Genomic DNA, 26,380 nt, shown 5'->3' with positions numbered 1-26,380 from the left:
TCTATGACACAAGTCTCCCACAGATGCCCACCACACGGATCCTCTGAAAACAGCACTCTGCCACCTGCGGGGCCTCTACTGCAACTTGGTGTAGGCGTCCCTCACCCTGTAGCTCGAAAAACAGGGAGGGTATAGTCTCTGAGCAAGCCCCCATTGAGATGAGAACCTCCAGTCGCGTGAAGGCTCCCATCCATCTGGGCGTTGCTGACTCGAGAGGTGTGAGCCACTCAACTGGTACCGCCTCTGAGATGTCTTGACACATGCTCTACACCCCTCTCATGCCTTGTAGCTGAATGCCCTCAAGCTCCTCTGACAAGCCTAAAAACTATAGCCAGTCACCTAGAGGGCGTACTGGACTCTGTGCCATGGGACCCCAGGAAACATGAGGCCGACTAGCAAACCAAGTGACCTCTCTGAGTGCTAACCATGGGGTTCCAAACAAGGGGCTATCGCAGGCGCTCCTCCGTGCAAGTAGGCTGACGCTTCTCTAGGCCTCGCCACAGTTGCTCCCAAGATCGGAGCAGACTCACAGCGAAGCGGTCCTCCAGTCTCCTACTCAAGCCAACTCTAAGCATCTCTGTGAAAATCCATCGAGTCAAGGGTCGCCAGGGGCCTCCAGCCAGAGGCACCCTAGCACTAAGCCGCTAAAGCAAGAACTCCTTCCAAGGCAACTCACCTGGAAGAAGTCCTCTGATGATGAACTTCCCAAGAAGGGCTCTACTCTGATGTGTTCGGTCTATGATCCCCAACCCTCCTTGAGAACAAGGAAGAGTGATGACCTGCCATGCCACTTTGGCCCGGGCTATTCGAGTGTCACGCCCTGACCAAAGGAAGTTCCTGATCAGCCTCTCTACTTGGCTGACACAAGAACTCGAAAAGATCCAACAAGAAGTGATGTACCACATAGTAGCCAACAACATCTGGTTGGCCACTGATTGGCTCGCTGCTGCTGCATGCTCCCCCCTTTGCGCCATCGCTACCCCTCAATCCCCCCCCCCCCCTCTCTCGCGCCTTCGCGCTGCCTCCAGCCCCCCCCCGCGGTGCCCCCCCTCACCCTCGCGTTGCCTCCCCTGCCCCCTTGCTGCCCCCTCGCCCTCACGCTCCTTCCCTCACCCAGCCCAGCCCTCCACCCTCAGCCACCTGCCGCCCGCCCGCCCGCTGCCCCCATTCCCTGGCTATTTCTCCCTCCCCCCCCCCCCCCCGCCCCCACCCGCAGCCTCTAGAACTCTCGCTCGCCGCTTTATCCGTCCCCCTATCCTCTTTGTTCCAGAAGGTCTTCTGCACCTGGCTCTGCAACACTTTTTCTTCGGACAAGTGCTCGGCATTCTCGGTTGCAGTTTTTCTTCGCCGTCCGCTTCTTCGACTCAGCAGTAGACACAGATGGAGGCTCCAGCTCCGCCACAGAGGGACTCGCCAGAAGCCCCCTCGCCCGACCCCGCTGAGCCCACCATTCGACTTGCTCTTTCGCCGACAGAGCAAGCGAGCCTTGCCGCAGAGGTAGAGCGCTTTCAGGCGACTTTTGTCATCTGCAAGGTTCTCGGCACCCGTCCTAGCAGAGGAGAGCTGCGAGACCTTCTCTAGGCCCACCTTCTCGCAGAGGTGGGCAAGATTTTGGATGTCCAGATCCTCGGACGGGGGTACTACCAGATCGAGCTCGAGACTTCCGAGATGGCCTCCAAGGTCATAGCTATGAGTCCACTGGCCATCCGAGCATCACGCGCCCACTTTCGACAGTGGCGACATGGTTTTGACTCGACTTCGGATGTGCTAGTAGAGGAGGCAGACATCCCCATCTCAGTCTGCTTTCCGGATTTACGGAGGGAGTACCTTCCACTTCTCTCCAGGATTGGCTCCGCCATCAAGACTGTCCTGGAGACACCTCGTACGGCAGCATCAATAGCTGCCAAGGCGGCTGGCATCCCTTCAGTTCGAGTTTTGGTCAGAGACACCCACACGCTCCCGAAGGTCATCCTTCTGCCTCGGGTGAGTGGGGGTTGGTTTAGAGAGAGTGTGGAGTACTCAGGTCTCCCGAACCAGTGCTTCATTTGCAGACAGATGGGCCACCTAGCGAAGGCCTGTCCACGAAGGAGACCACGACCTGCACCTCAGCCTCAGCCCCAGCCTGCCAAGGCTGGGCCGCAGCCACAGCCAGCGGCACAGCGCACAGATTCAGAGCCACCCTCCGAGCCTGGGGCTCCAGCGGAGGAGGGGTGGCAGCAGGCCCGTGGCCGTCGACGCCAGGGGCCACAGCGACAGCCTAGCACTCAGAGTGGCCCTCAGGTGCCTACTCAGCAGCAGTGGGTCCCCACGGGGAACCGCTTTGGTCCTCTTGAGCAGGAGGAGCCCCCTACGCCAGCCTCCACTTCCGCTTCACCCTCGCCAGCCGCCCCACCTTTACATTTCCCCTCCTTCTTCTCATCCCCTCCCCGGCCCTCTGCTCCCGCCCACTCTCTTTCTCGCCCCCCTGTCTCTGTGGCCCCACCCCGCTTCTCTTCTCCTCCGCCCCCCCCCCCACCAGCTCCTTCTCCCCCTCCTCCTGCTTCAATACCACAGTCGACTCAGAAGACTGGTCCCTCGCCGACGGCTAGGAGATCTCTTGGCAGCGCCTTTGCCACGAGTCGCCTAGCGAGAGAGAGTCAGCCCTTCTTGCGGCCCCCTCTGCAGATTCAGACATCTTCCCTTGCAGCTATCCCTTGTGGTCTGACGAGCATTGATCTCCGACGCCGCTGGGATTTCTTCGATTACGGGTTCACTCGCTTTCTCGGCGATTCCGCGGCAGACCACGAGGCAGCCTGCTTCAGGGTCCACGCTCTGTTCCTCGCCGCTAAGGGGACAGAGGCCTTGGACTCAGCAGGTGGTTTCCCCTTCCCCCTCTGTGGTAGGACCGAGACAGAGTGGTCCCTTGACTCAGTGGTGGGATGGTTGCATACACAGGTTCTCGAGTTCTCTCACCACATGGGAGAACTTGGAGTTACAGATTTGCTGCAGTCTTTGTGGCCACTGACCAAGTTTACGGTGACACCGCCAGACTCAGCAGGATGTAGGCACATTGTGGTGTACTTTTTTGCTGATACGCAGTGTTTGCCTTGCTATGTATACATTCATGAGGACTCCTGGCCAGAGGAGGTTGCTTTACGCACGACTCGCTCTGCTTGGGCTTGGGCCAGGCACTCACTACAGTCTCGCCTATCTAGCGGACGCTCGGATGCGGATTACTCCCCATCCAAGCCTGCCTCGAAGATAGCCCGTCTTGCTACTGCGGCAGCATCTGTTCTCTCTCGCTCCCCATGAGGATCGTTTCGTGGAACGTGCAGGGATTAGGTGGGCCCTAGTTTCAGCGACAGCGGGGCCGATTGCGTCAGGAGCTTCAGCGTTGCCTTGTGGGAGGAGAGATTGATCTCCTTATGCTTCAAGAGCACCATTTGTTTGAGAGCCGCATTCGGCGATGTGGTCAGATTTTGCGTGGACGTTATGATACCTTTTGGTCAGCTGCTTTGGACCTGGAGGCATCCAGGGTGGGGTATGTATGACTATTGCGGACTCATTGCAGCAGGCCATTGTGGGCAGAGGGATTATTGTGCCAGGCAGGGCTCAGTGGATTACTTTGCAGGTTCAGGGTGGCCTTGTGGGCTTCCTGAACATCTATGCGCCCAATGTGGCGAGTGCTCGTGCAGAGTTTTGGTCACAGATTGTTGAGTCTTTGCCACAGGTTGACCATTGGTGTGTAGGAGGGGACTTCAACATGTTGGAGGACCCTTTTGACAAGATCGGAGGCAGCCATGCTACTGTGCATGGAGTCGAGTTAGCAGCTTGGGAGAGGTTGTGTATGACTTTGAGGGTCTCGGATACATGGCAGCATTCTGGCTTTGTGAGGCCTCCAAAGAGTCTTGCCTTCTCTAGATCGGACCGCATAGTGGGAGGAGTGAATCTATCGCGGATAGATCGCTTCTACACTAGTGACCACTTCAGTGACTTGGCGGGATCAGCGGGCATCCTGGTAGGGACATCCTTCTCGGACCATGCACCAGTGATCCTCACAGTGGCAGACAGGCAGAGGAGTGGGAGCACGATGCTTCGCATCCCAGAGCGGGTCTTGTTGGACTCAGCACTCAGAGAGAGGGTTGAGGCTCTCTGGACAGAGGGCATGGACAACCAGGCTCTACCTGCAGACAGAGTGGCCTTAGGCCTAGCTCAGCTTAGTCACTTTTTTCTTCAGGAGTCTCTGGCTCGACGGGCTGCAGCGAGAGAGGAGGAGCAGCGTCTCAGACGAGGCATTGCTTCACTACAGAGGATGCAGGAGCAGCATCCAGACAGTCCATGGTTAGAGGAGCAGTTACAGCAGGCTCGACAGGAGCTTGCTTGCACAGAGGAGAGGCGCCATGAGTTTGCCTTTCACCGACAGGCATCTCAGTGGACTCAGGTGGGTGACAGAGTGACACGTGATTTTTTTGAGACAGTGGGACCTCGGCACTCGAATGCCAAGGTCAGTCAGTTGAGGAGACCCGATGGGTCAGTTGTTTGTGAGCCTGAGGATATGCGTGCAGTCACTACTGACTTTTACCGTGATTTACTGTCGGCTGAGCCCCAGTCAGAGAGACAGGATGCATGCAGGGAGCAGGTTTGGGCACAGATGCCTTGTCTTGTGACTGAGGAGATGCGCCAGAGGCTAGAGATACCTCTTCATCTTGAGGAGCTGCACATGGTTCTTAGGGCCCTTCCTCGTGGTAGCTGTCCAGGTGAGGATGGAGCTTCTTCTTGGAGTACTGGGACCTGCTTGGCCCAGATCTTTGTAGTGCCTTTCAGTACATTCTGCACACAGGAGTGATGCCGGATAGCATGAGAGAGGGCCTGATTTACCTCATTCCAAAGGAGGGTGGCTCCTTGGATGAGATTCGACAGTGGCGCCCCATCACCATCCTCAACTCAACCTACAAAATTCTTGCCAAGGCTCTGAGTTTGAGGATTCAGCCACTTTTGGAGAGCCTTATACATGGGACTCAGACAGGTTTTGTCAAGGAACTCAGTATCCTTGACAACATCTTCACTTTCTAGGAGGCTTCTGCCCTGACACGTCTCCGTGGGGAGGACCTTGTGATTCTTCTTCTCGATTTTGAGAAGGCATACGACAGAGTTGACTGGGACTTTCTAGAGGGCACGCTACGCAGGATGGGCTTCTCCGATGCTTGGATCCGAGGGGTGTCAGCTTTGTACAGACAGGCTCACAGTCAGGTGCTTTTGGCAGGAGGTAGAGGTGAGCGCTTCATGCTCACACGATCGGTCAGACAGGGTTGTCCTCTTGCCCCCTTTCTCTTTTTGTTCTATGCGGAGGCAATGAGCAGATTTTTGGTGTCACAGCAGGTTGGTCTGAGGGGCTTAGAACTCCCTATACGGGGAGATGAGCTTCTGGACGCTGAGTTTGCCGACGACTCAGCCTTGTACTTAGAGGGCCAAGAGGCCAATTTACACAGATGTGAGCAGGCTTTGGAGACCTTCTGCTGTGCATCGAGCGCACTAATCAACTCGAGAAAGACAGTGGCTTTCTCAGTTGGCAGTGCTCCTGTGCCAAATTGGATGCCAGGAGAGGGTTTCAGGTGGATTCCTCCAGGGACTGCAGTTCGGTACCTGGGTTGTCAGGTTGGTTTGGACTTGTCCCCCGAGCAGCAGATTGCTCCTCTTCTCCTGTCCATCAGGAGAAAGCTGTTACATTGGAGCTCAGCACGACTTTCGCTGGCTGGTAGAGTAGTAGTTGCCAACCAGGTGTTGTTGGCGACTATGTGGTACATCACCTTCTTGCTGGATCTTCTCGAGTTCTTGTATCAGCCAGGTAGAGAGGCTGATCATGAACTTCCTTTGGTCAGGTCGCGACACTCAGATTGCCCGAGCCAAGGTGGCTTGGTCGGTCATCACACTTCCTTGTTCTCAGGGAGGGCTTGGGATCGTTGATCCAGCACAGCAGAGCAGAGCCCTTCTTGGGAAGTTCGGCGTAAGAGGACTTCTTCCAGGCGAGGAGCCCTGGAAGGAGTTCTTGCTGCAGAGGCTTCGTGCCAAGGTGCCTCAGGCAGGAGGCCCTTGGCAACCTTCGACCAGATGGATCTTTACAGAGTTGCGCCGAGTTGGTTTGAGCAGGAGACTGGAGGACCGATTCGCTGTGAGTTTGCTTCAATCTTGGGAGCTCTTACGGTGAGGCCTAGAGCAAAGACAGCCCACGTGCACGGAGGAGCGCCTACGGCAGCCCCTCGTCTGGAACCCCATGGTTAGCACTCAGAGAGGCCGCTTGGTTGGGAGTCGGCCTCATGTTTCTTGGGGTCCCATGGCAACAGGTCCAGCGCGCTCTCTAGGTCACTGGCTAGAGTTCACAGGTTTGTCAGAGGAGGTGCAAGCTGTCCAGCTACAGGGCATGAGAGGGGTTCAGAGCATGTGTCAGGACATCTCAGACTAAGTTCCAGCTGAGTGGCTCACGCCTCTCGAGCCAGTAGCACCCCGGTGGATGGGAGCCTTCACACGACTGGAGGTTCTCATTTCAGTCAGGGCTTCCTCAGAGACTATCCCAGCCCTGTTCTTCGAGCTTCAGGGTGGGGGACGGTTACAGCGAGTTGCAGTAGAGGCCCCGCAGGTAGCAGAGTGCTGTTTCCAGAGGATCCGAGTTGTGGGCATCTGTGGGAGGACTTGCGCCATAGACCCTGACCCGGCAGCTCTTGAGACAGGACACTGGAGGCTATGGGCTTGGGAGTGTTGTCCACTGGCACGAGTACAGTGGGATCCTGGTGAGTGGCTATGGAGGGACCCCTTCTCTTCTGCAGACCGCCCAGGAGTCCCTTTCTTTCAGTACACTGTTCGGCTTGGACGTCATATACTTGCAGCACAGAGGGAGGCCCGCCCCTCTGCAGCACGTCATTGGCAGGAGGAGGGCCTCACAGTTGAGTTCTTGGCAGCTTTTTGGCAGAGGCTGTGGGACTCCAGACAGCCGAGCTGCGTCACTTTGTTCCAGTGGCTGGTTGCACACAGAGCCACAGCAGTAGGGAGCTGGCTTGTGCATAGTGGTCTCTCGGCTGCATGTGCAGCCTGTGACCAGTTGGTGGAGAGTCAGCGTCACTGCCTTTGGGACTGTCCCTCGGCCCAGCAGGTGTGGCTACGAGTTCTTCGGCTGATGCCTGCCCTCTCCACGGCTCGACAATACACTTGGGGGGCGGCGGCTTGGTCCACCCTCACGGGCCCGGCACTTCAGTTTGAGCTATCTTCCACCAGCAGGATGATAGTGATACAGGGGGGGTGACCTACACTTCAACCTGCTACAGATCTTACTCCACAGGAGTGGTGCAGTGAGAGAGAGGAGTGTTGGGAGCTCATCAGCGGCCTAGCTCTCTGGTTCATCTGGCGGGCCCGCTGTTTCCGCATCTTTGAGGCTCGCCCTGTGCCACCAGCAGAGACTGTTCGTGACTTTTGGCTAGAGCTGATCCATACTCTCAGAGGACAGCTTGAGGGACTACAAGGCAGCTCCGATCGCATGCGGGAGCGCCGCGAGGCTTTCCTTCGACTCTGGCGCCCTGGGCCTTTCTACACCATTGTCCAGGGGGTGCTCAGATGGCACTACTGTCCACCTGTGTGGCTCTTCCCTCCTCCCATCTCTTGATTTAGCCTCATTGTATATATGTTGTTTTTTCATTGGGAGAGTCTCCCCATCATGCTTGTTGTAGCCCTCTCCTGCAAAGGTGGATGTAGCCCTATGGGCAGTTTTCATTAACTAATAGAAGGATCTTTTTCTCGGAAAAAAAAAACATCTGGTTGGCCACTACAACTCTGCCTGCCAAAGAAAGTCGTGCGGAGCTCAATGTAACAATTTCCTCCTAATAGACAGGAGGAGTGGAGAAATCTGTTGCTCGGGAGACAAGTCCAAACCAACCTGACAACCCAAGTACCGAACTGCAGTCCCTGGGGGAATCCACCTGAAACCCTCACCTGGCAGCCAATCGGGTGTAGGAGCACTACCAACCGAGAAAGCCACCGTGTTTCTGCAGTTGATCAGTGCGCCAGATGCACAACAAAAAGTCTCAAGAGCCTACTCACACCTGTGTAGGTTGGCCTTCTGGCCGTCCACGTACAGGGCTGAGTCGTCTGCAAACTCAGCGTCCAGTAGCTCATCTCCCCGAATAGGGAGCGCTAAGCCACGTAAGCCAACCTGCTATGAAACCAAAAACCTGCTCATCGCCTCAGCATAGAACAGAAAGAGGAAGGGGGCAAGAGGGCAGCCCTGTCTGACCGAATGTGTGAGCATGAAATGATCACCTCTACCTACTGACAAAAGCATCTGACTGTGTGCCCGTCTGTACAAAGCTGACACCCACACCCCTCTGATCCAAGCATCTGAGAAGCCCATCTTGCGTAGAGTGCCCTCCAAAAAACCCCAGTCAACTCTGTCGTAGGCCTTCGCAAAATCGAGACGAAGAATCACCAAATCTTCACCACAGAGTCGCGCGAGGGCAGAAGCCTCCCAAAAAGTAAAGATGTTGTCAAGGATACTAAGCTCCTTGACAAAACCTGTCTGAGTCCCATGTATAAGGCCCTCTAGAAGTGGCTGAATCCTCAAACTCGGAGCCTTGGCAAGAATTTTATAGGCTGAGTTGAGAATGGTGATGGGGTGCCACTGTCGAATCTCATCCAAGGAACCACCCTTTTTGGGAATGAGGTAAAGGAGGCCCTCACTCATGCTGTGAGGCATCTCACCTGTGTGCAAAATGTACTGGAAAGCACTACAGAGATCTGAGCCAAGAAAGTCCCAGTACTACAAGAAAAAGCTAGGAGTCAAGCCAGCCTCACCAGGACAGCTACCAAGGGGGAGTGCACTTAAGCCATGTGCAGCTCCTCTAGCTGTAGAGGCAGCTCAAGCCTTTGACACATCTCCTCACCATATGTGCCCACACCTGCTCTCTCCATGCATCCTGACGCTCTGACTGGGGCTCTGTAGACAGTAACTCACGGTAAAAGTCAGTAGCAATTGCACGCATGTCCTCTGGCTCTGAAGCAACTGACCCGTCGAGCCTCCTCAACTGACTGACCTTGGCATGCGTATGCCAAGGTCCCACTGCCTCAAAGAAAGCAAACTCATGGCGCCTCTCCTCTGTGCTGACGAGCTCCTTGCGAGCCTGCTGTAACTGGTTCTCCAACTAAGGACTGTCTAGATGTTGCTCCTACATCGTCTACAAGGAAGCAACACCCCGTCGAAGACGCTGCTCCTTCTCTCGCTGCAACCAAGCGACCTGCAAACTCCTGAAGAAAGAAACGACTAAGATATGAAAGTCCTGAGGCCACTCTGTCAGCAGGAGAATCTTGCATGTCCAAGCTCTCTGTCCAAAGAGCCTCCGCTCTCTGAGCACTGAGTCCAGCAAGACCCTCTTAGGGATGCGTAGCATCCTGCTCCCCCTCCTCTGCCTATCAGTCACTGTGAGGATCACTGGTGCATGGTCCGAAAAGAAAGTCCCTGCCAAAATGCCAACCGTTCCACCCAAGTCACAGAAGTGGTCACTAGTGTAGAAGCGATCTATCCCAGATAGATTCACACCTCCCACTCTGCGGTCCGGACGAGAGAAGTCCAGGCTGTCTGGAGGCCTCACAAACCTAGAATACTTCCACACATCTGAAAACCCGCAGTCATACAAAACCTCTCCCAAGCTGCCAGCTCAACTCCATGCATAGTAATATGGCTACATACAAAACCTCTCCCAAACTCCAGCTCAACTCGCCACATTGGGCACATAGATATTCAGGAAGCCCACGAGACAACCCTGAACCTGCATAGTGATCCACTGAGCCCTGCCTGGCACAATAATCCCTCTGGCCACAATGGCCTACTGCAAAGAATCCGCAATAGTCATACATACCCCGCCCTGAATGCCTCCAGGTCTAAATGCAACTGACCAAAAAGTCTCATATCGTCCACGCAAAAGCTGACCACAACGTCTAATGCGGCTCTCACACAGACGATGCTCTTGTAGCATAAGAAGGTCGATCTCTCCTCCCACAAGGCATCGCTGAAGCTCCTGACGCAGTCGGCCCCTCTGACGCTGAAATTGGGGCCCACGTAATCCCTGTACGTTCCATGAGACGATCCTCATGGGGAGCGAGAGAGAACTGATGCTGCCGCAGCAGCTAACCGTGCTATCTTCGAGGTAGTCTTGGATGGGGAGTAATCCGCATCCGAGCGTCCTCGAGATAGGCGTGACTGCAAAGAGTGTCTAGCCCAAGCCCAAGTAGACCGAGCCATGCGTAGAGCAACCTCCTCTGCCCAAGAGTCCTCATGTATGTGTACATAGCATGGCGGACTCTACGTGTCAGCAAAAAAGTAAACCACAATGTGTCTACATCCTGCTGCATCTGGAGGTGTCACAACAAACTTGGCCAATGGCCAAAGAGTCTAAAGCAAGTCTGTAACCCCTAGGTCTCCCATGTGATGAGAGAACTCTAGGGCCTGTGTCTACAGCCACTCCAACATTGAGTCTATAGTCCACTCAACCTGGTCCCTGCCGCAAAGGGGAAAAGAGAAGCCAACTGTTGAGCCCAAGTCCTCTGTCCCCCTAGTTGCAAGGAACAGCACATGAACTCTAAAGCAGGTTGCCTCAAGGTCTGGTGAAGGGTAAAGTTGTAGGCAAAGAAATCCCAACAACGCCGAATGTCGAAGCTCGTCAGACCACGAGGAACTACTGCAAAGGGAGACATCTACACCAGAAGAGAGGGTCACAAGAAAGGTTGTCCCTCTCTCGCCAAGCGACTCGTGGCAAAGGCGCTGCCAAGAGATTTCCTAGCAACCGAGGATGGGCCCTGCCCCTTGGGACGACTGCGGGACTAGAGCGAGAGGAGGTGAGGGAGCAGGGGGGGAGGGGGGCAAGGGGGATCGGCAAAGGTAGGAGGACAAGATGGAGAGGCAGAGGGAGAAGGAGAAGGGGGGGGGGGGGGGGGGGGGGGGGGATGGAGGGGGCTAAAGAGGGGGGGAACTCGAGGGGGGGAGGGGATGTCGAGGGTGAGGCTGAGGTGGAGGTGGAGGTGGAGGCTGGAGCACGGACCTCGTCCTACTAGAGAGGGTTGAATCGGTTCCCTTCAATCAATTTTCGATCGCTATCAAGATCTAAAAGTAGCAAGAAAACATATCCATGTGTAGCTAGACTACAGTGTCACTCTAGACGGAAAGACAATTACAGTTGGTCGTGGGTTCACACTTGGTGGACTTGACACGTGGCAGGAGTGGTGGTTAGGACAACACCGTGGCACATTCTTCTCCGCCACAGTTTAGGGATATGTGAGCTGAACAGTCTGAGATATTTGATGTTATCTGCTGGTTACCTTTTTGGGGGTTGTATATATTCTCACTTTGCTTCAGTCGGACAGATGGTTCTAGGTAGAGTTTTGAGTCTAGCATCAAGTCAATCTAAGTCACACACAGCACCCTCCCTGCACATCTTGGGCCGCGACACCCCCATTGTACTTGTGGGTTCTAGGCTTGGAGCAGAGAGTATGCTGCCATGCCAGAGTCTGTACTGGTCTACCTAAGTTAGTCGAGTCCCATGTTGTTCAGGTCCTACTGTTGAGTCTGTTGTTCTATTGAGTTACTTGTTGCTATATTATTCATCGTCTGCAGTGTTTTCATTATGTTAGTATTTTCATTCTGTTGAGGTGAGTTTTCATGCACAGTGCACTGAGGAGTATCCACAATAGAGAGCACGACACATTATTCTCTCTACAGGTGCTCTCATTTTGGCACGCCCGATGGGACCTCAACTGAAGTTTCACCCCACTGTGCCTACAGGTCAAGGAGCTAGCTCATTTAAGCTCTCGCCTGTGTTGGTCTGGACTAGAGTAGTCAAGCTTGGTCTGTCCAGCTCAATACTAGGCCAGCTAGTCTAGTCACTCGTCCTGGCTCCTCTTGGTATAAGTCTCTCGTCCTAGTGTAGTTTCTAGGCTGGGTCTAGTATAGTCCTATCTAGTCCATGTCTATCCAAGAGGTCTAGTCACTCGCCTTGGTCTAGTGGAGTCTGGACCAATGTGCAGTAAGTAAAGGTCTTCTTGCTCACAGTGTGGGAGGGCTTTTGGGTATTGCATGACACACACAAGGCAGTCAAAAGAGCAACAAAGCCCACCACTAAGTCCTTTGAAGTACTACCACAGGAAGCGTCAACCCTTCTTGCCAAGCAAAATTCCACCAGTCCCATTACCCCTACCTTCCCCCTCAACCAGTTCTACACCTCCCCACTCACGCCCATCAATAAACTTCTCATCCACTGTGTTAAAGCAAGCTCCAGTGCAACAATCTCTTGCACAGACAGCCATGGAGGAGCTCACAAGCGTTCTCGCTAAGGTGAATATTAAGTTTCCAACTTTCAAGGGTCTCTGCACAGAGGATGCTGTCGACCATGCCCGGAGTTTTGTTTCTCTCTGTAGAGGTCGTGGCCTCAACCGAGAAGATGCCTACTTAGTACTCTTCCCATCTACCTTGGATGGATTAGCAGACAAGTGGTAAAGTCAATTTGCAAAGAACCACTTTACTACTTGGGCTACATTAAGACAGCAATTTTGTGAAGCTTTCAAACCAGGCGACTTCCAATAAAAGGTCCTGGATGAGTTGGCCAGCCTGTTGCTTCAGCCCAAAGAAACTTTTGCAGAACTCATGACCCGAGCAAAGTCCCTGGTCGCCAAGCTTTCTCAGCAAATAGGGGAGTTTATGGTCAAGAAATGGGTAGAGAAGGCTCTTCCAAAGGCTTCTCAACAAAAACACAGAGAGAATCTCCGACCTAACGCCACCTTAGAGGAGTTTGTTGCAACTGTGACTAGGATAGAGGGGGCAAGGAAGCTGTTTACCGACTCTTCTCAAGTAGAGATTGCCTCTATACTCTTGGAGAGTCCATTTGACCCTTTGACTTCTTTATGTAGGGAGCTTGAATCCCTAAAACTACGATGCGCTCTTCAAGAGGATAAATCAATCTCTCTTAGACAAGAGAAGCCCCCACATCACAAGGCTTTGGATCAAATCAAGAGGGAGCTAGAAGAGCTTAGGTCTCAACAGGAGACTAAGGCTAGGGTATGGTGCAGCTCATGCCGCTCTCCAAGAAACCCTCCACAAGACTGTCCCCTTTGTGCTTATTGCCACTTCCGCGAAAAGTCTGGACATGAAGATAAGGATTGCTACTACATCAGGGGATTGCGGCAAATACAACAAAGTCTCGGTCCTTCTCTCCAGCAAGGGCTAGCACCAACATCCAATATGGTTTCCCCCTATGGCCATCCAAATTACATGCCACCTTTGCTCAATACCCCTATTGTCCAAGGTATGTAAGGTACTTCTCCGTCTCAAAATTTTTATCGTACTCATGCTCCCTCAGCCCCTCAAAGCTTCTACACCTCAACTTCCAACCCCATGCAACAAGAGCAGAGACCACCTCATCCCCCATTTCGTCCATCAAGTTGGCCCATCTTATGTTATAGATGTGGAGAATATGGACATTACCAAAGCAAGTGTCCTTTACCTGAAGGGTCTCCTCCATGCCGTCATTGTCCGGAGTCTAAGGACCACTATAGTAAGGATTGTCCCAAGCAAAAGGCATCCTCATCTTCAGTTCCAACTCAGAACCAACAAGAATTCACATTCCCGAAGATCAATCTGATCGCAGTGAACACCATCCCTCAGCCATCACCTGCTACTCATGCGGTTAGGCCACAACAAGTAGGGAAGCCCGCTGGCGTCCTCACCCTCGAGCACAAAGAGCAGCTCTTGGTCTCAGGTTGCCAACAAGTCCATATCGTCCATCTCCACTTCCACAACCTATCCCAACCGACGAGCCCTTCTTTGGTGCTAAGATCAGGCCAATCCCTATGCTATGTGACATTGATGGAGCCTTCTTAGAAGCAGTGGCTGACTTGGAACAGGTCAAAGTTCCAGAGGAAGACCAGATTGAAGGAGTGAAGCCCCAAGCGGAAGCAATCTTGAAGAACACATTTCAGCAAGTGTCCCTTTACGATATGCCCCGGCTCGATGCAACCCTCAGAAGTGACACCCTCTCAGTCATTCAGCCTCTGTACCCGGGTGCAGGGCCTAGTAGCGGGCACCTCCTCGTACAGCCCTCAGAGTCTTACATGATTTCCTATCCAGCCACTCCCCTCACCAATTACAAAATTCCTCGTCTCACTGTATCTATTCTTGGGCATCAATTCTCCGGCGTCACAGTGGATGATGGATCTGGGATCAATCTGATGCCAGAGTTCACTATGTTGGCTTTAGGTCTGCAGCCTACCCACCCTGTTCAATTCACTCTTACATTGGTCAACCAGAGGACAGTCTATCCAGTAGGCATAGTTGACAAGGTGCCTTTGAAGGTACAAGACTTCACCTTTAGCTTGGATTTTGTAGTGGTCAGTCTTCCCCAAGTGGAGGGAGGATTTCCTTTGCTTATTGGTAGACCATGGTTGAGGCACACTAAGGCACTTCATGATTGAAGAAACGACGCTAGGTGGATACATGCTCCTGGTTCCCCCATGCAACCAATTAGACTCGAAGGAGGGATGGATCCAATTGTTCATCACACCTCTTTGTCAGTACAGTCCAACCCCGACCTCGAGCAGCCTACCCCACCTGCAGGTCTGACGAAGACCTACTGCAGTTGTTGGAAGCTACCACGTCGATGCCGTGCTATGTGGTCTCTATTCAAGCCTTGCCTGTGGACACTGGATACACCCTCTTTCTCGGATCCTCGGGTAGAAACCAGTGACCTAAGTCATCCTGAAGAAAGTGTATCGATCCCAGAAGCAAGTGTGTTAGTCCTGATGATCATGCTTCAAGTGTTCCCTTGATGGAAGTCGTCGGTCTAGGTGAACCTACAACACATCATAGAAGGCGAAAGAAATCTCCTCTGCATGAGTTCGCCAACGTTCCACCTCTCTCCTCAACACCCCCTGGGTCTGACGCCCCACCCACTCCAAAGCACTTTGTTGTGCCTGAAGACTTACCCTTCGAGGAGCTTCCACCAAGATGGTTACAAGAGGAGTATGCGGAATTTCCAATCGATCAAACACCAGTCCATGATGTCTCGAATCTCCAAGAGGCAGCTCACTTTTATCTTCTGAGGCGCCCTCTCCAGCTACACCTCTTGACCTGGTCAAAAAAGTCAACCTAGGCGACCCCGACAACCCTCTGAATATCCTCTTAGCTGCTTGGTTGTGGGAGCATCCCGTGCTACTATATCAGGTAGTCTCTTTCATGCACTCTTTTAAAGATGTTTTTGCTTGGTCCTAGAAGGATTTGGAAGGGATCCCACCAGAATTGGGTGTCCATACTATCCCTCTAGTGGAAGGGGCTAAGCCGGTCAGAGGCCGAGCTTACAAGCTCAACCCAAAGTATGTAGAAGCTGTGAAGTCAAAGCTAGAAAAAATGCAAGAAGCAGGGATCATTGTACCTGTGGAGCACTCTGAGTGGTTATCAGCTATGGTGATAGCGCCTAAGAATCCATCCAATAAAAACCGTGTGTGCGTCGATTACCGCGCTCTGACAAAGGTAACCATCCCAGACGGTTTTCCCACACCCTTCACTAAGCGTGTGCTCGAAGATGTAGTAGGGCATGTATTGTACAGTTTCATGGATGGGTTCAGTGGATACAATGAGTTGGGCATCCATCCAGGTGATCAGATCAAAATGGCTTTTGTGACTCCCTGGGTATTAACATCTATACTAGAATGTCGTTTGGGTTGAAAAATGCTCCACCTTCCTTCAATCACACAATATATCTCATATTTTGTCCCTTGCTTACGGATCATCTTCACATCCTCATGGACGATTCTGTGGATAGCTTGAGCCCACATGGAGATGACATGCTTTCCACAAAAGAGCTATCAAAACCTTGTTGGTGCTCTCGGCCTGCCCATTTGCTCTAGGATAATAGAAACAAGACTTACGATGAAAAATCTTGTAGTTGGCGAGCAAGGTTGAAATCATTTCATTAACAAAGTGACTGTCTCTAACACTGGTGATCTCTAGGGGACATCCAAACCTGCACAAAATATTTTCATATAGAAACTTGGCTACAGTATTGCCAGTGCAATCAGTTGTCACCAGTACCTCTACCCACTTGATTGTCCCGCCCTTCTAGTGCCATCTCCAAGCTACCCTTGTAGCAGGCTACAGTGTCACTTTCACAAGACACACAGCTAGTACAGTTGGTCTGGTCTGGTCCACACTAGACGGACTCTCTGGGCTGGGCAGTGCCACGTGGCAGGATACAGACGATGGTTTAGTGGACATCGTGACCAGGTCACCACCACCACTCAGTTTGGAGATTGGCTTAGGTGGCTGACACTTATGAGCCGTTGATGGATTATCTTCTTCATATATGGTCGAGTGTCGTCGTCTAAAGGAGTGAGTCTATACACACAACACATCTGAGCCACAGCACCCCCATTATACCTGTGAGTCATGGGCTGGAGCTGAGTGTGCTGCCACGCCAGAGTCTGTATCGGTACTTTGAGATAGTCGAGTCATATGTTCTGATCTGCTGTTGTGTCTCTGTGAGCTCAGTTGTTATCTAATGTTCCTTTGTTTTTGTCTGTTTCGAGTGAGATCATCACGCACATTGCACTGAGGAGCACCCACTGTAGAGAGCACGACGTACTATCCGCGCTACAGGTGCTCTCATTTTGGCGATCACAGTGGGGCCTCATATGAAGTCTCAACATTGGATGGCTTAGTAGACAAGTGGTACAATCAGTTTGCAGAGAACCATTTTGCAACTTGGGCAGCTTTACTACAATAATTATGTGCGGCATTCAGGCCAGGTGACTACCAGGAAAAGGTTTTGGATGAGTTGGCCAATACGGTGCTCCAGCCATAGGAGACTTTTGCAGAACTAATGACTAAAACCAAGACTCTGGTTGCCAAGCTTCCTCAGCAACCAGGCGAGTTCATGGTCAAGAAATGGGTAGAGAAGGCTCTCTCAAAGGCTTCTCAGCAAAAACTGAGAGAGAATCTCCGACCTGATGCCACCTTGGAGGAGTTTGTTGCGGTTGCTACTAGGATAGAGGGGGAAGGAAGTTGTTTACAAACTCTTCTCAGGTAGAAACTGCCTCTGTACTCTTGGAGAGTCCAGCTGACCCTTTGACTTCTTTACGTAGAGAACTCGAAGCCCTAAAGCTACAACGCGCTCTTCAAGAGGAGAAATCAATCTCTCTTAAACAGGAGAAGTCCCCACATCACGAGGCTTTGGATCAAATCAAGAGAGAGCTAGAAGAGCTTCGGTCTCAGCAAGAGACTAAAGCTATGGCATGGTGCAGCTCATGTCGCTCTCCAGGACACCCTCCACAGGATTGTCCCCTTCGGGCTTATTGCCACTTCTGCGAAAAGTCTGGGCATGAGGACAAGGACTGCTACCACCTCAAGGGATTGCGACAAATACAGCAAAGTCTTGCTCCTACTCTTCAACAAACGTAAGCACCTGCATCCAATATGGTTTCTCCCTTTGGCCATCCACACCACATGCCACCTTTATTGACAGCCCCTCCTATGCAAGGTATGCAAAGCACTTTTCCCTCTCATAGCTTTTATCATACCCATGCTCCCTCATCACCTCAAAGCTTCTATTCTTCCACCTCCAACTCCATGCACCAAAAGCAAGGACCACCTCGCCCTTCGACTCGCCCATTGAATTGGTCCATTTTGTGCTACAGATGCGGGGAATATGGGCATTACCAAAGCAAATGCCCCCTGCCAGAAGGGTCCCCTCCCTGCCATCATTGCCCTGAAATGAAGGATCACTACAGTAAGGATTGCCCTAAACTTCGTGCATCCACAGCTTCGAACCCAAGTCGAAGCCAAAATGAGTTTACCTTTCCCAAGCTCAATCTGATAGCAGTTAGCACTGTTCCTCATCCGCCCCCTTCTACACACGTGGTTAACCCTCAAAATAAGTTGCAGTTGGTAGAGGAGCCATCGGGTGTCCTCGCTCGGGCCCAGCGAGCCGCTCTCGGTCTTAGCATTCCAGCAAGTTCAACTTCCCTACACATTCTCACACCAGTGGATACCCTGCTTTTAGCTATTGACAAGCCATCCCCCAATGCCATGAAAGAATCCAAATATTTGCTCTCCGATATTGATGAAGCTTTCTTTGAAGCAGTTTCCAATCTACAAAAGATCAAGGTACCAGAAAAACCACTAGTAGAACAAAAAAAGCTTAGCGCAGAGACAGTCTTGAAAAACACCTTTCAACAAGTGTCCCTCTATGACATGCTACGACTAGATGCGAGTTTTAGAAGCGACACCCTTGTTGTTATTCAGTCACTTTACCCCGGAGCAAGTCCTAGTGGCAGGCACCTCCCAGTGCGACCATCAGAGTCCTATATGATATCCAATCCCACTGCTCCCCTCACTGATTATAGAAGCCCTCGCCTGATAATGTCCGTCTTGAGGCAGCAATTTTCAGGAGTAATTGTGGATGGTGGATATCGCATCAATATGATGCCTAAGTTCACATGATGGCTTTAGGCCTGCAGCCTACTCAACCTGCCCCCTTCACAATAACATTGGCCGACTAGAGGACAGTATGCCCTGTCGGCATAGTGAAGAAGGTGCCTCTACAGGTACAAGATTTCACTTTTAGTTTGGATTTTGTTGTGGTTCGTCTTCCACAGGCGAAGGGCAGATTTCCCCTGCTCATCGGTAGACCATGGCTGCGACACACTAAAGCACTTCAAAATTGGAAAAACGATGCCATGTAGATACATACTCCTGGCTCCCCGATGCAACCAATTCGCCTAGAAGGAGGCATGGATCCTGTCGTGCAACATAGTTCTTTGTCCCAAGCAACCAGCCTGAATTGGAATAGTCTACTCCACCTGATGGGTTAGATGAGGATCTGTTGGAGTGGTTGGATGCTACCAAATCTATGCCTTGTTATGGAGTCTCTATTCACTCTTTGCCTGAAGTTACAACCTCTTCCAATGTTTCCACAGTAACCAAACCTAACGAGCCACCTGAGCCAGCTCAAAGGTTGAAGGTCACAGAAGCTACTCCTGATGCACCCTTGGTGGAAGCTTTTGAATTTGGCGAGCCTATGAAGAAGCATAGAAGAGGGAAGAAATCTCCTCTACAGGAGTTCACCCCCCCTCAAATATCAGCCCCATTGGTGTCTGCTTCTCCAACCAGAACAAAGCTCTCCTCTATGTCTAGCCAAATCCCTTCACAAAGCAGGCCTTGCTTGATGAATTCCTTGCTCCTGATAGTTGTCTTGCTCATAATAGTTGGCTCTGTCCTCAACCCGCACCATGCGCATAATGGTCTGCTCCCTCCTCGCCCTTACCCAACCACCAACTCGTCACCTATTCCAAATTGGTCCCCCCAACCCCTTCCCAACTCGCCCCTACCCACCCCCCTCTCTTGCCCTCGCCCCCTGCCCTCCCCACCCCCTCTCTTGCCCTCGCCCCTGCCCTCCCCTACTCGCCCCTACCCACCCCCTTCTTGTCCTCGCCCCTACCCACCCCCTACTTGCCCCTACCCACCCCCTCTCTGCCCTCGCCCCTATCTAGCCCCCTACCCACACCCCCTAACCACCCCTTTTGCCCCTCGCCCCTACCTAGTCTCCCCTTGCCCCCTACCTCACCCCTACCTTGTGAGCATATCTCTTTGCTGTAGAGCCTCATTTTGTTGTGCCAATTGGGATTCTTGGACTATGCAATCATACTGGGTTCCCGCCTATTCAAAGGCTTAAGGCGTTTGCAAGCAGTGCAGTGTTTTTAATCCCACTTTTGGGTTCCCTCCTATTCATGGCTTAAGGCATTTGCAAGCAGTGCAATGTTTTTAACCCCACTTTTGAGGCATGTAAGGTCATGGTTGGGCCTCACACCTGCTTCACGAAAGATGTACGGATGCGGTACCTAGTTGTTTTCTTTCACAGTTTTTCAGTATCCCTCTCACTAAGACGGTGAGCGGTCTTGTGGCGGGCAACCTGTAGCAGGCTATAGTGTCACTTACACAGGACACACAGTTAGTACAGTTGGTATGGTCTGGTCCACACTAGACGGACTCTTTGGGCTGGGCAGTGACACGTGGCAGGATACAGACGGTGGTTTAGTGGACATCGTGGCCAGGTCACCACCACCACTCAATTTGGAGATTGGCTTGGGTGACTGACATGATGAGCCGTTGGTGGATCATCTTCTTCATATATGGTCGAGCGTCGTCGTCTAGAGAAGCGAGTCTATACATTCAACATGTCTTCACAATCCCTGCACATCTAAGCCTCGACACCCCCATTGTACCTGTGAGTCCTGGGCTGGAGCTGAGTGTGTTGCCACGCTAGAGTCTGTATCGGTTCTTTGAGATAGTCGAGTCATATTATCTGGTCTGCTGTTGTGTCTCTGTGAGCTCAGTTGTTATCTATTGTTCCTTTGTTTTCAGTCTGTTTCGAGTGAGATTGTCACGCACATTGCACTGAGGACCACCCACTATAGAGAGCACGACACACTATCCGCGCTACAACCCTTACTTATGATATGTCACTTACAAGCACCCAACCCAGTACTCAAAGATGTTTTTTTCTCAGCAGCAGTTGCTACACCTTGGTCTCCACAATCTGGCTCAAGCCGATCTGTCTTGCACCATTTCTAGTGCCAAGTTGAGTGCTCTTTTACTCACTTTTCCGAAACTAAATGGAGTTACTCTTATAGTGGAGGATGTTGGGCGTGCGATCGGGATACTGAATGTGCTTGTACCTTTGTCCACCACTAAAACCTCCTTCTCCAATCTCTCCCCTGAAGACACTGCTAATGCTTGCCAAGATTTGTTGCTACACTCACATGTGGACTATCACAAGAATCAGCAGTTATACTCCATTCTACAGTATTACTTTTTACTGCACGCACTGGAAAGAGCAGTGCTTCCTTCCTCTCCATTTATATGTGATGCATTTTTTTTGTCTCTGCCTCGTCAATTTTTCGCTTTTGGCCTTTGCCTTTGCAAGCCACGTAAGTTTAATAAACTGACCTAGCATTTAATTTTTTACCACAGCCAAAGTTAAGCCAAGCCAACAGATCAAATTCAGCCCATCATTTCACCGTTCATGCACTTTCTCTGCAAACATTTTTCAGCCGGGCCTACATCTCACGAAAAATCTCAGCTTCCATCGCTAGGGGTCCTCTCTCTTTGTGCTCCCTGGCCACGCAAGCACTGAAACTGGCACTCTGAAACTAGATTTGGCAGAACAGCTTTTGAACACCTGGCCTCCATCTCCTTACTCACCGTTCTAGCCGCCTCCCCCTCCATCATCCGACCACCAGTAGATATTACCTCCTGGGAGTCTTCACCCTCCAGTGTACATAGGAGGAGACCTGGTTGCACGTCTTTCAGTTCTCCACCCTCCAGGATAGGGAGTGGTCTTCTGGCGGGCAACCTGTAGCTAAGGCTACAGTGTCACTCTATACGGAAAAACACTTACAGCTGGTCGTGGGTTCACACTTGGTGGACTTGACACGTGACAAGAGTGGTGGTTAGGACGACATTGTGGCCCGTTCTTATCCGCCACAGTTTAGGGATATGTGCAGCTGGACAGTTAGAGATATTTGATGTTATCTGTTGGTTACCTTTTTGGGGGTTGTATATATTCTCACATTGCTTCAGTCGGACGAATGGTTCTAGGTAGAGTTTTGAGTCTAGCATCAAGTCAGTCTATGTCACACACAGCACCCTCCCTACACATCTTGAGCCTCGACACCCCCATTGTACCTGTGGGTTCTAGGCTTGGAGCAGAAAGTATGCTGCCATGTCAGAGTCTGTACTGGTCCACCTGAGTTAGTTGAGTCCCATGTTGTTCAAGTTCTACTGTTGAGTCAGTTGTTCTATTGAGTTACTTGCTGCTATATTATTCATCGTCTGCAATATTTTCATTCTGTTAGTATTTTCATTCTGTTGGGGTGAGATTTCATGCATTGCACTGAGGAGTATCCACAGTAGAGAGCACGAAACATTATTCTCACTACACCATGATTGTGTAGAATTCATGACCTGGAACCTGATTGAGAATTTCGTCCACGAAGGGTAGTGGATAATGACTGCGGGGAATATGGACATTACGAATTTCTTCTTCCCTAAAACTGTCCAAAGCAGCACGCCTCCACATCTTCGGGCCCATGTCAGAGCCAGTCAGGAATCACATTTCCAAAGATTCATTTAATATCAATTAACTCAATACCGCAGCCACCACCTGCTACCCATGTGGTTTCCCCTCAGACAAGTTGCAGCAAGTAGAGAAACTCACGGACTAGGGCTCCAAAGGTAGCCCTTGGCCTCAGTCTTTCAGTAAGTCCAACTCTTCCATCAACTGTCTCGCCACTGAATACACCTCTTCCAGCAGTTGCCAAGCCATCAACTAGTGCTAAGGGAAAAAATCCTTCTCTGCTCTCCAACATCGATGGGGCCTTCTTGAAAGCAATAGCAAACCTACAGCAGATCAAAGTACCAGAGAAGGCACTGATACCAAGAGAAAAGCCTACAACACAAGATATACTCAAGAACACCTTTCAGCAAGATATCCTCAAGAACACCCTGCGCTTATCCAATCTTTGTACCCAGATGCAGGTCCCAGTGGCAAGTACCTCCCAATGCAGCCATCAGAGTCTTATATGATATCCTATCCCACTACTCCCCTCCCTGATTACAGAAGCCCTCGTCTCACAATATCTATTTTAGGGCAGCAAATCTCTGGTATGATAGTTGATGGTAGATCTGCCATCAATCTGATGCCTGAGCTCACTATATTGGCATAAGTTCTCCAGCCTACCCGACCAACTCCATTCACAGTTACGTTGGCAGACCAAAGGACAGTCTACCCTTTGGGCTAGTGGAAAAGGTGCCTCTACAGGTGCAAGACTTCACCTTCAGCCTAGATTTTGTTGTGGTGTGCCTTCCCCCGATCAAGGGCGGCTTTCCCTTGCTAATTGGCAGACCATGGTTATGGAACACTAAGGTGCTACATGATTGGAGCAATGATTCGATGTGGATTCACACTTGTGGATCACCAATGAAACCCATTAGACTTGAAATGGGGATGGAGCTCGTAGTCCTTTGTTAGTCGAGTCAAACCCCGAACTAGAACAGCCTCCTCCACCTAACTGCCCAAAGGAAGACCTGCTTGAGTGGTTGGAAGCTACCAAGTCCATGCCTTGCTATGGTGGTCTGTATTCAATCATTGTCTGAGGATAAATAATCTCATAGTGTCCATGCAATAGCTAGCCGAACCAAGTGTTGAGGTCATAGAGGCTAATGACTCAGATGCTCCTATAGTGGAAGCCCTTGGGCTTTGTGAGCCTATGGACCATAGAAGAGGAAACAAACATCCTCTACACGATTTTGCCTAGACCCCAACCTCCTCTATGTCTAACACTCAGATGAAAGCTAAGCAAACCTTTGTGTGATGACTTATCCTTCGATGAATTTCTCCTAGGCTGGGTTACAAGAAGCCTACACCGGCCTCAATATTGATCAAACACCAGCTCATGATATATCTATGCTCCAAGAAGCCGCTTGCTCTTCACCTACAGAGACATCCTCAGCAGTACCCTCTCCAGATTTATACCAAACCTCATATCCAAGAAGGCAGAAAATTAACCTGGGAATCAGCTTCAGGTGCAAGGATGAACAGTAGAGCAAGTGTGTGAAGTAACGATGAGAGCTAAAAGTATCGAAGCTAAGACAAGTAACGAACCTAAAAGGACGATGCCGTAAGATATGTGTAGATCCAGGCAAAAATCTCTTCCTAAAGACACATTCCACTCAATCAACCCTCTTACTTTTCCAATTTCACAGCCTCCATAGCGTTTCCAGTAATGATTTGATGAGTAGGATTCTTCAATAAATGTTTTGAAGATCCCATAAAAAGAGAGCTATACCATGAACATGGTACATTGAACAATTATAGTCTGCATCAATTTTATACCTCATTCTCAAATGTACTATAATCTGCATCAATTTTATACCTCATTCTCAATTTTCTCTATGTCGAGTGAGAAAAATGGAGAAGACATCCATTCATCTTCATACTTTTTAAATGATCCAGCAATCTTCCACAATTTCAAGAAAGGATCTAGAGCAGCATTCATCTGTGGTATCTGTAAAAATTTTGTTGGGGCCATCCCAAAAAGTTGTTCTTCAGCATTGATGTTCTCAGAGTAAGTTTGTGCAGCTTCTAGGTTGTGTGATAGCACCTGAAAAATAGCACAGGTTGATGCTTTATTCAGATGCACTTTACCAAAAACTCCCTAATTTTAATGAAACTTATTGTGATTGTTATATTCATATGAATTTATCTGGAGCCTATTTTCTTAATATATCTCTGTAAAGTAGTGAATCCCAACTGTATATGTCATAGATGACAGCGTTATAAAGGAAGCCTCTGTGATCATTGAATAGCATGACAAGGGAATCTATTTTTGTCCATAAACTCAGACCCTTTGAATAAATATGTTTCTGAAATAGAGCGTCCACCACCATGGGCTTTGCAGAAAACTCTTTTCCAATGGCTCATGTGGTATCTATAAGTTAGAAAGCATGAGCACCTTGACTCTTGCAATCTGCATGCAGTTCTCTGTAAAATAGCCTAATGGACATCGTACTAAAGGCATTCTTCATGATGGCCTTCATCCACATCAGTATGGATTTGTCCCTCGTCAACAAATAAGTGACAGCTTGGCTAATTCCTTGATTGATATTGAGTATGAAAAAGTACACAAAACAAGATGTACTCGTGATGCTGGTGGATGTAGCTAAAGCTTTGACACTGTCCTTTGGGATTTCATATCTCAAATCATGTAAACGCTGGGTTTCGGCTCTAGGCTAGTGACAGTGATTTACTGGCTATATGCTGGTTCATTGCTTTGTTCTACGCTATTGCTACTCACCATTTTCTGTTACACTCACAGAACAAGGGTTGTTGCATGGTTGGTACTTCCTAACGGTGGGACTTTTCTCAATCAAGCTTATGCTGATGACTCATTTCTTTATGCCATGAAATGATCCCGTCAAAGTTGTACTAATGGACACTTTGAGGCTTTTTTATTTGGCAGCTGGATTGCACGTGACCTTCAATAATCAAAGTTCCTCCCTCTCACTACGGTTGATTCGCATGTAATACTATAGCCTGGACAAATTGTCCCTCCCATGCAAATTGTTCGTCATTTGGGATACCCAATTGGATGGAATGTGTCACTGAGAGACCAAATAAATTGGGTGCAACAAAAACTTTGTCATAAGATTGTTTACCGAAAGCTCTGGACTTGTTCATTGCATGTACGCTTGTGCATAGTGCAATCTATTATTATGGCATATATTCACCTGCCTTTGCTGCCTTAGTCTGTTAAGGATATTGCTACTTTTATGTCTAACGCGTTACACTATGGAATAACTCTCGAAGATGCATTAAAACCATAAAGCTCTCCATCTTCTTTGTATGAAAAGTGTACTTTCTCCAAAAATTTCTTAGGGGGCTGAATATTCTAAATATTCGGTTTCACATGTTAGCCAAAAAATCCACTTTGTTACTGGTTTACTTTGATCAGAAGAAACCTTGGACTCATATGCTTGCAGGCTTATGTGCTTCTATGCATACTAGAGCTTTGGTGATTGGACTGTAGACGATTAGGTCATTTTGTTGAGTGAGTTTCAAGGAAAAATTTCAGATTTCCGTTTCTCCACTCGGGTTGGAAGCAGGCTTTGCCACTTGTCACATGTTAAACGGGTTGGACGGACAGATGCACAGGGTAATTCTCTACGCAATAAGAGTATTCATTAGAGTAAGGTTTTTCAAGCTCCTCTCGCTATTGTAGAACTTAATAAAGCTTACAATCTGATGAAAATGGCTATTTGTATTGTGATTGGGCCTACATTATAGATCTATCTGGCGTGCTGTAAGAGAGATGCTTTAGCCATTATCACCGATTCCTCCACTTTGATACATGACAGGTTGGCTGATTGGCACTTGTTTCCCTCCTCTCCTGGAACTCGGCCTTTGAAGCTATGCTTGAGAACATCTATCAAAGTGTGTCATTGCATTCTGGCTTCTTCTTGGATTCAACAACATGTTAATACCCTCTGAGGTTTGGTTAAATCCCATGCTTGGTGGTCACTGACATTAAAAAAGTTATGGCGTTCTAAGTTGCCTTTGAAACAAAGACTCTTTCTATGGAGATGTATTGTGGGAGTTCTGCCCATGTGTTGCACCTTCTCAGTGCCCCTGTTGTTAGACTAGACAAGAGACTATGCCTCATCTCTTGGCTTTGTCCACAATCCATAGAATTTTAGCAACGTTTTTCTACTCAGCCGCATGCTCATTTTCTGGGTTAGAATTTTGGGAAATGCTTCTAGCTCTTTGGT

The 26,380-nt window shown here is 50.2% G+C and overlaps 1 protein-coding gene across 1 annotated transcript in view; it reads right to left on the bottom strand.

Moving 5' to 3' along the window:
• LOC147454535 (uncharacterized) overlaps nt 1-26,380 on the bottom strand; it is a 291,300-nt gene that overhangs the window by 228,967 nt on the left and 35,953 nt on the right. Inside the window, exon 10 of the mRNA XM_086516456.1 lies at nt 23,989-24,216. Within this exon, the coding sequence (XP_086372582.1) occupies nt 23,989-24,216 (228 nt within the window). The remainder of the gene's footprint in view (nt 1-23,988; nt 24,217-26,380) is intronic.

The sequence above is a fragment of the Adiantum capillus-veneris genome, chromosome 7 (genome assembly GCF_014529385.1).
Source record: "Adiantum capillus-veneris isolate H3 chromosome 7, ASM1452938v2, whole genome shotgun sequence".
Lineage (NCBI taxonomy): Eukaryota > Viridiplantae > Streptophyta > Polypodiopsida > Polypodiales > Pteridaceae > Adiantum > Adiantum capillus-veneris.
Note: the sequence above shows the minus strand (reverse complement) of the source record. Positions and strands in the feature narration are given on the sequence as shown.